The sequence below is a fragment of the Strongylocentrotus purpuratus genome, unplaced genomic scaffold, assembly GCF_000002235.5.
Source record: "Strongylocentrotus purpuratus isolate Spur 01 unplaced genomic scaffold, Spur_5.0 spur5_scaffold_9, whole genome shotgun sequence".
In the NCBI taxonomy this organism is placed as follows: domain Eukaryota; kingdom Metazoa; phylum Echinodermata; class Echinoidea; order Camarodonta; family Strongylocentrotidae; genus Strongylocentrotus; species Strongylocentrotus purpuratus.
The window spans coordinates 27,173,723-27,188,660 of NW_022145615.1; the positions used below are offsets into that span (position 1 = coordinate 27,173,723).

Genomic DNA, 14,938 nt, shown 5'->3' on the forward strand with positions numbered 1-14,938 from the left:
TGGCGCAGTGTCTGTGTTTCCGTTCATTCATCGCTTCTGCAATTATATTTGACCTATAATAGCGTCCAATTTTTTTGGATAAAGATCATTGTTTCAATGTGACATTAAAATATGAAATATGTGTGACTGTATCCCCAAAAAATGTATTCCGCGCCATTGCTCGTAAACACATCACAACAAATGACATACCCCCTGCAACGCAGTGGAACATTCTAAGAGATGGAGAATTTACTATCTGCAAAATGCATCTCGTGAATAATATAAGATGTAACTTATCCTATCCTTAGGACTTCAATACATTTCTAGATCATAATTTGTTGCATTCTCATTTAAAAAGAAAACTAGTTTGCGAGTAGAAATAGTACTTTTTTCTCGATAATTCAACAAAATATATTTGCCGCCGCATACAATATGACGTCATTGCCAGCTGATTGGCTAGTTTAGAAGTAACGCCCACTGAGCTACCAATGCGCTGTAGCAGATCTAGCGAGCGAAAATGCGACTACCGGAGCTATATGCACTATACGTTGGCGCCATTTTCTTTACACAGTGAACGATCTGGTAACAAGACTTCAGAACATTTCTCGTATTCTGCTATCATAAGGTGTCTTTCTCGCTTATTTCCGCAGTTTACATCATTCTGCATCTGGGTAAGTCTTAAATTTGCTCAGCGTTCAAGAAATTAAAAACTAAATAATTAAGTAATCGAGGGAAATTAAAATTTTCTAATGGGCGTTTTCCCCATTGCGAACTGTTTTATGCATTTAGCCTTTTATCATAATTCATATTCAAGTAGAAAGCTTGTCATTGTTATAACATACAAAAATCAAAATCGATAATATACAAGTTATCAGTATGCGCCCTGTGTTAAATGTTATTCGCATAAATAGCATGATGTCTGTTGAATGCCAGAAGGGTGATAACTCTTTATAAAAAATATAGGACCTACATCCGCCTGGTTCTAAGCCTATTCTATTAGGTTGCTGTAATACGAGTAATCAATGAATTAAGCACATACTACCATATTTCAATTCGAGAACCAAGAAAGACGCCGGATTTGATATATGGTATGTTAAAAAGCTATTACATTTCTCTTAAAATGTGATTTAATCCACGATAATTTGAGCCATAGACTGTTCTGTGCCATGCAGGACTGTATCAAATCAGCCATTGATTTGTGTAGACCCCCCAAGTTCGATTCACAAGCAACAGTGAGTGTTATATTCAAAATTTCAAATTTGAAAAAAAACTTTGGACCCATTTCGAAAATCCCCCGATACTTTTACAATGACTTTTTGTTTGTATTATCTCTCATATTTCCATAGCAGACGTTCACACCAACATAACAATGAGCGTCACACAATTTTTTAAAAGTAGGGTTCATATAAAAACGCCGCTCAAACTTTAACGGTTGAAAATACGTTATAATTGTTTTGCAACTTCTCTACTTGCCAAGGACGATGTTCTGATCAACAGTAATGCATTCAAATAATGTTTGAAATTGATAATTTCTGCTAATGTGAATAGAGATACAAAATTTAAGGGAGAAAGAGAATGAAAGAAAGAAAGGGGAAATGGGGAGACAAAAGGAAGAGAGAGAGAGATAGGTATAAAGAACGAAAGGCAAAGAGAGGGAAAGAAAAACAAGAGAGAGAGAGAGAGATAGAGAAATTAGAGAAAGAGGGAAAGAAACAGAGGGAAAAGTGGGGTAAGAAAGAGAAAGAGAGAGAGAGAGAAATAACTTGAAAGATGCGTTATCATGGTTTCTATAATTAATGTGACAAAATGATAAAATATCTTGGTTTATCTTCAAAGAAATCAACAAGCCATTCATATCTTAGCCTTAAATATATTGTTCAGACCGATTAAGAAATTGCCAGGGGCCTATATCCCCTGAACATAGGTTTTTCAACACCAAGTAATAATTGCCCATTAGAAGTTCTTTGCCACTGGTAATGTCACGTCGGAAAAAAGGGGCACATGTTGTAAAAATCTACATTGGTTGCCTTCAAATTCCTCATTGAAATTTCACATTGATCTTTCCAAATAATTTGATTTCTATCTTTTTAACTATAATGTACATATACATAGCACAGTTCAAGGTACAGGATTCCATCATAAATGCGTAGATAAATGCTGTCCAGATTTAAAGTCTAAACAGCATTTATCTCCTTACTGTACCCTGAACTCTATTCAGACATGTCTCTGGAAAATGGCAGCTGGGCAGACGGAGAGAAACAAAGTGATTAGAGTAGCGTAAAATGGCGCCAAAAGACCTTGTTATCTACGGCATGGGGAATCCCCGGAATTATTGTGAATTGCAATGCCTATACAATGCCTATATTATAGATCACCTCAAAGCAATCGTTCCAAAGCAGATATTCCTCCTGTGAATATAAAATACCGTGAACAACGACAGCGATGAAATAAGTTCCCGTGCTCATGAAATTTAGCTCAAACTTAACTGTTCTCATGTCGATGGCAATGTTATCATACTGATGGAGGTAATACAGTCTTATGATTCAATGATTATGTGTGAGTAGAGGAAGAATTGCTAAACACTTAGAGCCGTCATCCCCCTTTAAAAAAATGGTCATTGATGTCAAATCAGGGCGATGAAAATTATGAAAATGCGCGGATTGATTATGACTACAGACCGAAGTGCATCACATCGTAATAGTTTATTAATTAAAGCAAATGAATTCGCTGATTATGATAGCCTATTCGAACTAATAGCCTTAAGTTAAGACAGAGCAATTTCGCGTCATCCAGAATGTGGAATTCCCCATGACCCACGCACATCTGCTCCGATGAGCAAACACCACACAAAAGGGCATTGATCAATTGCTTTTTAACAATAAAAAGATTCTACTCCATGCTTTGCTGTGTTCCATTGCACTGTTATCTGGAGTATTTATCAAGAACAAACAATATCCCCATTAGAAATAGAAACTGACGTCATTTTATACATAGTTTTGTTTTTATTGGTCATGTTACATTATCAAGTGGCATGTTATATTGCCTGCATAAATACATATTTTATATCAACTTTGCTGACAATTTTCAACACTTTTTCATAATTTTTATACCATCCTTAATATCATATATTAAATAGCGCTTGATTTTTTTAAAACAGAGGATATTCTTTTCCTTAAATGTAAGTGTACTACGGTTAATGATATCACCGTTGTGTATGACGATGTTATCTTTCCCTTCGTCATTCAACGAACATATCAGATTTGAGTTTTTCCTCAACGATTGCACAGTACAGTGTTGTTCTATAATTTTAAAAACGTATTCAGATGGAAAAATTCTGGCTAGAATGTGTTTTTTTTTATTTCTTTTTTTACCCCATCCACTGAAATAGGAAGCAATGGCGGGTTTCATGGATGAAAACATTCTAAATGACGGGCTATTGATACAGATATCCTCAGAAATTAACGGCATCACCCCAGCACAGCTAAGCGTTTATCTGGGGTTCAATGCTACGCAGGGTAACAACGCTCAAATTGCGAGTTTTCTTCAACTCAATCCTCAGTCGGCGTACGAGAGCTTACTTCATCAATTTGTTAACAAGCATGGCACAGATAGAACGAGCGCGCTGAAACTGCGGCTTATATTCCGGGAGAATGACATGGGTCTTTGTGCTGAAATCATTGAAGAAGGTATATGAAATCCTATCATTTCTAATTAAAAAAAATATTTTAGGTTTTCTACAACCTTACGGTATTCCGTGATTGCTTTACAATTACTCTCCAAAGAATTTATTGATAGATTTATTACATTGTTCAGTGATATAATTAGACTTTTATCTTTCGATTTTAGTTTTTCGATAATACACAGGCCCTAAAAAGCGTGGATGTATGTAAAATATTTGAACTGGAAGGCAAAGCGGGCAATAATCCTGCCATTTAGGACTATACTTTAAAATGATATTGACACTTTAGTAATGTGATTTTAATCCAGGGAAAACAACTTTCCTGAAATGTTAAAGTTGAGATAGTGTGATAAAAGAATGCATGTTGAGAGGATAGTCTCGGGAGAGACTAATTGAATAATTTCTTTTGATTTTTATTTCCTCTAGAGTTAAGGAAGAGGAATATTGATTTCCCTGACCATGTTGATGCAGCCAGTTAACCTTCTGCTCACCGGAATTTCGTAGTTCACGGATTTACGTCTATTGGAATCAGAGAGTGTTGTAGTCACCGGGTTTAAGAACCTTGACATGACATGAAACTAACAAATCACCCTATGATGATTACTGTTCTTCGTACTTCCCTGTTTAGTGTCTCCTTAAAAATATCATTATCATGATAATGTAGCAGTATGTGTCAATTCAAAAGACTTTAATCCTATATGTCCTTAGTTTGTTCTATATGATTAGCAAATATTCATTTCTGCGCAGTTATTTCACATCTTCTGTATTTAAAAGGAAAACTGAGATATCTTGAGGTGATAATTTAAGGTTGCTAGAAAATATCTGGAGAGCATGAAAGTGATTTAGTGCGAACTTATCACATAGTTTATTTTTAATGTTATTAGTAGTTTCAGTTCAGCTTAGTTCAGTTCAATTCATCAATTTCATACAATACAAAGATATAATAATACATAATAACATTTGCCTGGGAAATTTCTTTAAAAAGCCAGTGGCTTACAATAAAACACAGCGATTCCCCTTACAATCATCGTAATGAAAACGGCAAATCCAGAATACAAACAATACACAAATTTACGAAGCACAGAAAGAAAAGATTCATATATATTGTCAAATACGGATTTTTAAAATAAAAAAGTCGAAATGTGAAGCTAGTACATAGTTATCGGGGTTTGTTCAAACTTAGACTCAAAGGCATTTCTGGAGTGTCTGATTATGAAATAAGATATTATTTACATTTTAAATACATTTATAAACTACATATTTACATTATGTTAAATTTTAACGACAGTGTGGCAAGAAAATAGTATGTTTACATTGTGTATAAAATAAATGATTTAACATGCTATTGCAAGATAAGTTTCCTAAATTGCAGGTAGTATTAAATGCGTTGACGTGTTTGACCATAACAGTGTCAATTCTAATTTAACATTATGAACAAATGTTAAGGTATTTAATTCCTTAAATGGCGACGTGGTGTGGCCGGGGCAAGATATTGGGAATTAGTGAAAAGTCAAACAGCCTTCTTTTGTAATAGATATAAACATTTTCAATTATTCAAACTGGTTCCTGCTCAAACAAGACTACAATAATTGAGTTATTGCAAGATATAAGGAGGTTATATCATATAAATACGTTTTGCAAGGTATAAATGAACGTACACTGTAAAAAAATAATAGTCGAAATAACTCAATAAAATTGAGGAAAAGAATTGCCTTATTTTTATTGAGTAAATATTACCTACGGCATCTTAAGTAGAATTTACTTATTTTGCTGAATAAATTTTTACTCAGTTAAATCGAGTTACATTAACGTAAATAATTTAAGTATTGTAATCATTTTAGATAATTAAAAAAAAGCTATGATAGGATTACATATTGCACGATTTGGTACCCATCTTATCTAACAAGTAACATCCACTAATCATTCACTACTTCTATTTAAGATTTAACCGTATATATATATATTATCTACCACCATCACAAACTATTACATACGCTTCAATTCGACACATATTGAAAGGCTCCAAATTTTATATATACTTGATCGTAGCATCTTAAAAGGAAAATTGGTTGACAATTTCCTGAAATATCAAGTTTTGATTTGTTTTGAACTGGGTAACAATTAAAAATTGTCTTGTCTTTGCTTAGCCATGTTAAATGAATTAGTAAATATTTTAAAGTCCTTAAATTTTCATTCAACCACAAAAAAAAATTGTTTTATTTAAAAAAGAGTTTAATTTGGTCTAAATGAATATTCATAAATTATGTAAATATTTCTATTACGCACTGCATCGGTCCTTACTTTAAAAAGATAAGAATAATCAACATAAATTGTTTGAGTAATACGTATAATTTCTGATTTTGAGTTAAAATTACTAAATTAATACAAGCTGAAATTACTTAAAGTTCTTATGTATTTGATTTTACTTAAATATTCCACGTATGTTCTACTAAATTGAAAGTTTGAGTTAGCAAGCCTTAAATTTAGTGCGTAAGTGGCAAAACTAATGTTTACAAGTAAATTCTACATGGAAAAAATACGTAAAAATTACCAATGAACAAATTATTTTTTACAGTGTAGCTTTAAGACATTATGCCGATAAACATACTTATTTGTCCGTTGAATATTGTTAACATGTCCTGTCCAATTTGGACTTTCGTCGATTATGACCCCAAGGAAGTTTATGCTATAAAACTTTTCAATTTCAAATATTGTTCCTTTTGATTGATGTTTTGATAATGTCAAGTGTTTTGGCTGAACGAAATATCATATATTTTGTTTAATTCATATTAAATTTTAACCTATTGGCCTTCAGCCAATCGGAAACATGTAACAAAATACATGTAAAAAAAAAATCATCTCGTTTAAACCTGGGAAATGATTGTTAAATACATTGTGCACGCACATATTTTCGAATTTCAGATTCGTTAATAATACCATTGTTTGTATAATACTAAAATTGGATAATCAAACCCTTTGTAATTCAGTCTGTATTTTTTGGTTTCATCCGTTAGATATTTATACAGGGTAGACAATGTGTATGTGCATTGCGACCCATATATATTTTTCGTGATATTCATAAAGGGTTAAGTTTATATTGAGTCAAATTAACCCATGAACAAATGCATGAATAGTTGATATTGAAGGGAAATTCAATCAATGAATTCTAAGTAGTCGATTCTTTCAAATCATTCACAAATTAATAGTCAAATATAACTGTTTCTAAGACTAACCAGATTGCTTCAATATTGGTCATGTTTTTATGGGCAGTGTAGTTTAGCATTGAGACAACCATTGAGTTGATTCTTGAAAGTCATTCGCAATCGTGTTATACATTGTTGGCAGATTACTATATTATGAGAGGTCACAGAGATCACGTATACAACTTGAAAAAAGGAACAGATAAATCTATTACTAATACTTCATTATGAACTGTATGACATTATCTGTGCTAAAAATGAATCGGAACCATTTTATCCTCACTATCAAGTTGGCGTCATAAAGAACTCGGGGTTTCCCACATGATTGTTCTGTATTCAGCTATTGATGATAGAAAACACATCAAAGCAGTCACTCGTAAATGGTTTACAAAAAGTGTATTATATGCTCTTTTAGAATCATTAACTATTATACTTTATTAGACAAATAAAAATGTTCCTATAGACTCACCAGTTTCCTCTACCAATATTGAAATTTTTGTATCTAAGGCGTTGGCCTTTCTCTGTTATCCTGTAAGAAATTCATAAAATAGAATAGCGCATTTTCATTCCAATAATATAAATGTCTATTTGTAATTTTGTTTGTATTTTCTTACCCGTTCATTGTGTATATAATGTGCTTTCATTGTCATCTGTTGTTTATTGAAATCACGTTTATGTCAGTAATATTTTGCGATTGATCCATGTATACTTAACCACTGTCTCGGAAATTATTCTTTTTTATTTAATTATAAATCACACTTTCTGCGATGGTAGATTATTAACAATGACTGTAAATATTTACGTCTATTCAAGTAAATGTTATGTATTACAGTTTATAAGTGATGCCTATTTGTTACGTCAGGAAAGGTAACATTTTGTTGAGATTAAAAACCAGATGAAATATTAAATCAAACAATTTTGTTTCAAAGCTTTATATTTTCTACAATTTGAAGTTTTTTTTTTATTGAAGAGAACCCTCATCACTCATATTTTGCTTCATTCTTGTTTATCACAAAAAAAAATTGAAAAAAAAAAAGTAGGGCAACTTATATAGCCCTGTCCTTTATCTTTTCATATATGCGAACATTACAATTAGAAATTACGTCTTCCGATCATGGTTTAAGGGGCAGTGCTGTATAGCATTGGGACTCGTTCACTTCAGTTGATTTCTTTAAAGTATTTTGCAATCGTGATATACCTGGTTAGCAAATTAGTGTTTCAACATTTTTTCGACTAAAACTTGAGAGTTCACAGAAATCACATATACAAAACCTAAGAAAAAGAGAAAAGTTCATTCTATTATCAATGCTTCGGTATGAACTGTATGACATGATCTGTGTTAACGGTGAATAGGGACCACTTTATCTTCACTATATATTTGGTGCCATAAAGAACTCGGTGTTTCCCATATGATTGTTCTGTATTGAGCTATCGATGATAGCAAACACTTCAAAGCAACCACTCATGCATGGTTTACAACAAAGTTTATTATATGCTCTTGTAGATTTGTTTGCTATTATACTATATTGAAGAAAAAAAATCCCGTTTTCGCAAATATTTGAATAAACAACATTTATAATGGCACACTGATATCAAGGTTAGTTATTATTGGGTCAAAGTACATTGCATATTAGTATATTAATACAAGTCAATAAGCAATAAATACAGATGTCATGCAGAGTCCAAATAGCAAATCGTCTACATTCTAAACAGCTTTGCTGACATTTTCAGCACTCTTGTTAAACTTATTGTGAGTATTTGATGTGTTGTTTATAGATTATTACTCTGTAATTAAATGTAAGCAGGAGTCATGTAAAATACATGTAGCCAGGATTGTTTAAAATCAATTTACATTGAGATTAGCCTGAACAAAATAAATCGTAGTTAGCGAGCAAGTTAACGTTTCATATGCACGTTTTTATAATGCTCGGGACGTATTGAGAAGTGTGTGTGTTTGCTGGAAGTGTTGCACTGCAAAGCGTATACTATATATTATTGTTTATTTCATCAACAACATATTTGGAAGTATTACGCCAGTTTTGCTCAGATAGTCTTTTCTATGCAACCAGGAGGCTTACAAAACACGAGAACGACAGCTATAAAGATCGGTGGTCCCGCAAAACCATGGCACCATGTATGGTTCTAACGTAATAAACAAAGTAAAATACGTTTCATAGAAATGATAACATGGTAAAGGTTTTTTGTTGTATATGAACTGATGATTTTTGATAACGCCTTATACTGGAACCTGGAAGAAATTTCTGCCCCAGGCATTGAAGGGTGCGATGGAGTGAGCATACGGATTCTAAAGGTGATAGACAAGGCTACTTAATTCACCTAGAGGGTTGATTTCTAGAAATCCTTCGTGATTATCTTACCAGCTAACCATATTTTGAACTATAAATTCTTTGCATAATTGTTTTAATTTTTTTTTCTAAAATGATTACTTACTAAAATTCAACATAAAACAGTTGGTTAGCTTATACATCTATGATGGGGACGTCAATTCGGAAAAATATTGAAAACATACATTTTCAACAAGATATAACACGCTTGCAAATTACTCTTAAGAAATCAACTCAAGGCAAGGCCCAATGCTATACAGCACTGCCCATAAAAACCATGATCAGATACCGGAATGTCCCATAGTAATATTCGGATATATGAAAAGGTGAAGTACACAACTATTGAAGTTGACTTACTTTGATTTTTTTCTTTCAAAAGAAACTGGGGTTTTATTATGATATAGATGAAAGTAAACATATCAAAGCAGCCGCTCGTGAATGGTCTACAACAAAGTATATTATGCTGTTGTAGAACCTTTAGCTATTATACTTTTAGAAAAAAGTTCCCCTATTCACAAATGTTGAAATGAACAAGATCTATAATGGAACACTCATATCACGGTTGTCGGGGCAAAGTACATAAAATATTAGTTTATCAATACATTGTCAAGTCAATATTTACAATAGCTTTAGGTATGAAAATCTGAAGAGGTAAAATCTTTTCCAAAGTCATGTTGATAGCAGGATCGAAATTGAGAAGAAGCAATCATAATGACCACAGACTAGTGCACTGCAGTGGCAAGACTCACACTGATGTGTAGCTAATTGTTTCCCCTCTGACTTGAAGACCACACTTTAAAGCCCCACTGTCCTACTTGTATCTACTTGCTTCCTCTATATAGAAAACTTCCCCAATCGGTGCCTGTTGGTCCCCCATGATCCTCTTTTTCTTATGTTAGTTGAGAGCTGAGTTAATGAGATAGCCACCTGTCAGTGACCTGGCTGAGTGGTCTAATCCCTTCTGGCCCAGTAGTATTGACGGTCTTTAAGGCACGTGATTATTGGAACCTCAATCAAGAAGATTATAAAGGCTTGGATTCAAATAAAAAAATGTGGCGAAATTCTTACAAGATCGGATCGTAGACGGATGGCATAGTTAGCAGTGGGCTGTACTTTCTACACTTACCAAAATTCTCCCCAAAAGCATTATGGCGAAAAAGAGAGAGAGAGAGAGAGAGAGAGAGAGAGAGAGAGAGAGAGAAAGAGGAAAGAGATATAGAGAGATAGAGAGAGAGAGAGAGAGAGAGAGAGAGATATATATATAATGAGGGGAGGGGAAGGGGGTGGGTGAGGTCACATCGCCCTTAAGCTACGCTGGTAGCGATCTGGAGCAAGAGTAAACACTCTAGAAAGGATAGATTTTGTCAATCCCTTCCAATCCGGACTTTATTGATTGCTTGGTCTATATGAATTCGTTTATTTAAAAGCACCCCCCCCCGATTGTGCAACCGCCGCCCCTAAGAATCAACTAGATTCCAGACCCTACCGAATCTGACAGTCCTTCCTGTGATATCACACTATGAAGATGAATTAAGCATATTTCTAGGATTCGGCAAAGCTGAGGGCGGTTGCACAACTTCATCCTACAATAAACGATGATTATTATGACCATGCCTTAAGCGCTAGCATTGCTCCAAATTGATTTCACAAAATACCACATTTCAAATGACAGTAGCTGTTGTTATGTCAGACATATTCTAGCAAATGATTCTCACAGCATTATAACAATTGTCTGTTCGGGACGAGAAGGGTGTTAACTTTGTTAGTTACTGCTTTTTTGTAGTTCTGAACATAAGAATAAAATTATATTAGAGTAAAAATGTATTCATTCATGCGTTTATTTAAATCATAACGTTATTCTATTATTACATTTTAAATATGCATTTTTTTTTTCTAGCGTCAGTACTTCGCAACTTGTGATGGATGACATTAATGACATTTTGACTGACTTATTTCTGGTGAAATTGTCAAAAAAGATTTTGATTGTGAATGTCGCCGCAGTCGACTTCAGCGCATACCTGGGATTCACCGCAGCCGATGGCCAAGCTGCAGCGATGGGGGCCATTAACAATATGAATCCAAGTAGCGCATACAATACTCTCTTGTCCAAGTTTGTTATGAGACATGGACGGAAGAGTGAAAGTGCTCAGAATCTGAGAAAGAGATTTCTACAGAATGGAATGGAGGACCATGCTAATGACATCAAAGCAGGTTTGTAGATTATTCTTTAGTATGTTAATTTATAACGGAAACAACCACATAGTAATGATACAAAATTACTGAGCTAAAAACAAAGCCCATCATACATTTCATTCTTTTACGTGCCCCTTTACAACTTGTATAATTACACCCTATTCAAATCTGACAGGTGCCCCTTTTTATTCAATATATGCCCCTTTTCCGTTATAATAGTGCCAATTTTCCATTGTTATAAGTGTCACATCTGATAATTGCCCTTTTTTAACACTTTGACACGCGTCCCCTTTTCCTTTCTAATAAGTACCCTTTCATCTTTTGATATGTGCCCCTTTTCCTTTTTGATAAGAGCCACTTTCCTTTCTCATAAATGCCCCCTTTTTTAACTCTTATAAGCGTATCTTGGCACATGCACCCTTTTCCTTCTAATGAGTGCCCCTTTCCTTTCCTTTTCTTTTTTTATAACAGGCCCTTCCCCTTTTCAAAAATGCCGCTTTTCACCTTTGATAAATGCCCCTATCAATGTCATATAGGTTCCCCTTTTCCTTCGACAAATGCACATTTTCCATTATGATTAGTGTCTTTGTTAATCTCTGGTGTGTGCCCCAGTCAGGTGTGAAAAGTGCCCAGTTTTTCACCATTGATAACTGTCATTTTTACCTTGACGCATGCTCCTTTTCTTTTTTAATAAATGTCTTTCTAATAAGTGCCTTTCTGATAAGTGCTTCTTATGCCTTTTTCCATAACTTGTGCCCCTAATTTAAAGCGACTAAGAGCAACTCTTTCTTTAATCCCCTCCCTCAAAGCTTTATAAGATGTAATTTTCGCACTCTGACCTCACAAATCTTGAAAATTAATCATTATTATTATTTTGTAATAATTAACATTTTTAAAACTGTATTGTCATCATATTCAAAGAGGGTGAACACAATTTAAAAAAAATACCCTAAGAAAACATGGAGGAAAGAGAAAGAGAGAGAGAGAGGATGAAAGCGGAGTGCGAAAGAAAACAAATTATAGTACGATATATTTTTCTTAAACCATAACAAATATTCTTGTTTTATTTTCTCCAGAATTAGAGAAGTTTATAACTCCTGTCCCGTCAGACGCAGAAACCCTCAAGGACTCACCTGTATCCCTCCCGAACCCTCCTAGCGGCACACCAGGTAATCATAATTATTCATAACTTTCTATTCCTTTCACAAGCTTTATGAGACCACAACTTTCCACTATCACAACAAGGCGATTTGTCGCTTTCAGCCGAGCAATGCAGCAGAGAGTACATAGGCGGGGGCCCAGGCCCTTGTAAAAAAAAGAAAAAGAAGTAAATGTATATTATTGTTTGTTTGCTCCGCTTATTCGGCAGGTCGGCTGAGTGGCCGCTAAATATTTTCTCACGGATTTGGCCCCCTCCCCCGCCGCCGGCTGGATCCGCCCCTTGGGCTATGCACCATCCATTGCACAATGTGGTGGCAATATGGGCAATGAGGAAACATAATACGTTTTCAGGGAATGTAACAGCTTATTTATCTTATCATCAATAATATTTTTTTTGTATAGATCAAACAGGAAGGGATCTCACAAAATATGTCACAGCGTTTCCAATTAGGGTTTGATTGATCGCAACTTTAAAAATACATAATTTTCTTATTTTTACTCGTAATTTGCTCAAACTTTCACTGTCCTGTTCCTGTCATTTTCTGCTTCTATTAAAACCAACTTTATATCATAGTGGACTTTCCCTTTATTTGAACTATCTTCTTAATATTCTATATATTATTATTTTGTGGATGGTAGGTAAGGGAGCAGAGGCCGCTGGTGGGTGCAAAGACGAATAAAGCACGTGTGGATCCAGCTTACCTGAGGGTACTGAAGAGAAAATGATAATATGAACGTCCATCCTGTCGTTATTTTTCATTTACTTTTTGTTGTACATAGTGTTGATAACTTCATTAGTAGGAGGTTTAAGAACACAAACACTTTTTCACTTTTACTTTTCCCAAACTAATGATTTAAAAGAATAAAAAGTAACATGATGTCGTGAAACTTATAGCAAATTGCAATGCTTTTTTAAGACTTAGTTACACGGTATTACAGGGAGAATTTTTCTACGTAATTTGTAATTGTTTGAAGCAAAAACTTTTCATGCTAGTCATCTAGAAAGTAGTAAATTTATTGTTGGCATTTTTTTCTGTGCATATTTCGTTTTTCTCTTCCCAAAACTGTTCACCAAATGTTTTCGGATACTCCACCCCCTCCTCGCGAAGCCTGGTGTATATTAGGCATATGAATGTTTTTTTACTTCAGCACTTTCTTTCTTTAAATTTCCTTACATTTTGTTGTTTTCAATCTGATAATGAAGTAGCCCTGAGCAAAAAACACAACAAAAAAACAATGGGGGAAATTGTTTTCAATTAAGTTTTCATGACTCTAGAACAGCACTGTATATATTTGTAGTGCTGTGGCTTTTTAACCATAATAATGCACTGAAGTGGTTAAAAGATCTGTTGATATTTGTGGATCATTAAAGTGCCAACTCCAAAGTGTCTTATTATGACCTTGGTCCACACTATGGTTTTGTGAGGGCAACCAACATTGATGGCTCCTTTTCTCCATTACATGATTTCATGGATCACATCTGTATTTATTCTGTCAGGATCTGTACGGCTTTATATACCAATATCAATTCATGATCAACTATTAATATTTTCAGGTGATTTGAAATCATCACAGTTATAAACCTGCATATTCATGTCTTTTCAGTATCCATGATTCTATCCCCCACCCCCTTCCCTACATTGGCTCCATATCCTTTTTGGCGTTTTTGTGTTTTTACAAAAACCAATGCGAGTATCGACGATTGGACGGGTAAACCTGCTAGCCCAACATCCGCACTGGATACGCCACTTGGGTGGGGGGGGGGGGGGGGGGGGGCTCGGAGGCGAAGTTCACCAATGAAACGGCCTACTGCGGCAAGCCCCCAGATTCGAAACATTGTTTAACTCGCATGTTTGTTACACGGCATTTCCTGACAATTTTCGACATACTCAGTTTTCAATTAATAAATAATAAAATTATTTACTAACTTGAAGGTATATATTAATGGACAAGCTAATCAAAATGTATTTTTTAAAATGAAATAGATTAAAGTAAAGAAGTGTAACAAGCAAAATAGTACAGGCAAAGATTTTCAAACATCCAACAATTTTTTCAGCAGGCTGTATTAAAAACACGGAATGCTACAAGGGAATGGGGCTAATGCAGACCCTTGTTGTAATGTTGTGTTGTTGTTGCTATGATCGTAGGCTCCAAATTCCGTACATTTTATCGGTTTAAAAGTTTAAAAGTTTGGAGCCGGAGTACATTCTTTTTGTCATTGCTAAACCAGTCTTTACTCATGTCATTCAGACGTAGTTCACTTATTATGTGCTTTACAGTGTACAAAAACACAAAAACTTAGTCATCTGTAGAAATTAAATTTGAGGATTTACATAATTTGCATGGTGTTGTTGCATATTTATTGTTTAACCTTGTTAAAT

At 34.3% G+C, this 14,938-nt stretch overlaps 1 protein-coding gene across 2 annotated transcripts; it reads left to right on the forward strand.

The window, feature by feature from the left end:
- Positions 1-537: 537 nt before the first annotated feature.
- On the forward strand, positions 538-14,300 carry LOC105441998. 2 transcript variants are annotated; one of them, XM_011673709.2, is made up of 4 exons: positions 538-650; positions 11,101-11,414; positions 12,473-12,565; positions 13,197-14,300. In XM_011673709.2, exons 2-4 carry the CDS (start codon positions 11,123-11,125, stop codon positions 13,235-13,237), a joined length of 426 nt encoding a protein of 141 aa, XP_011672011.1. In that variant the 5' UTR covers positions 538-650; positions 11,101-11,122; the 3' UTR covers positions 13,238-14,300. The 2 variants fall into 2 exon arrangements, with proteins under 2 accessions (XP_011672011.1, XP_030832155.1); XM_030976295.1 differs by lacking the exon at positions 538-650 and adding an exon at positions 8,540-8,608.
- Positions 14,301-14,938: the final 638 nt, after the last annotated feature.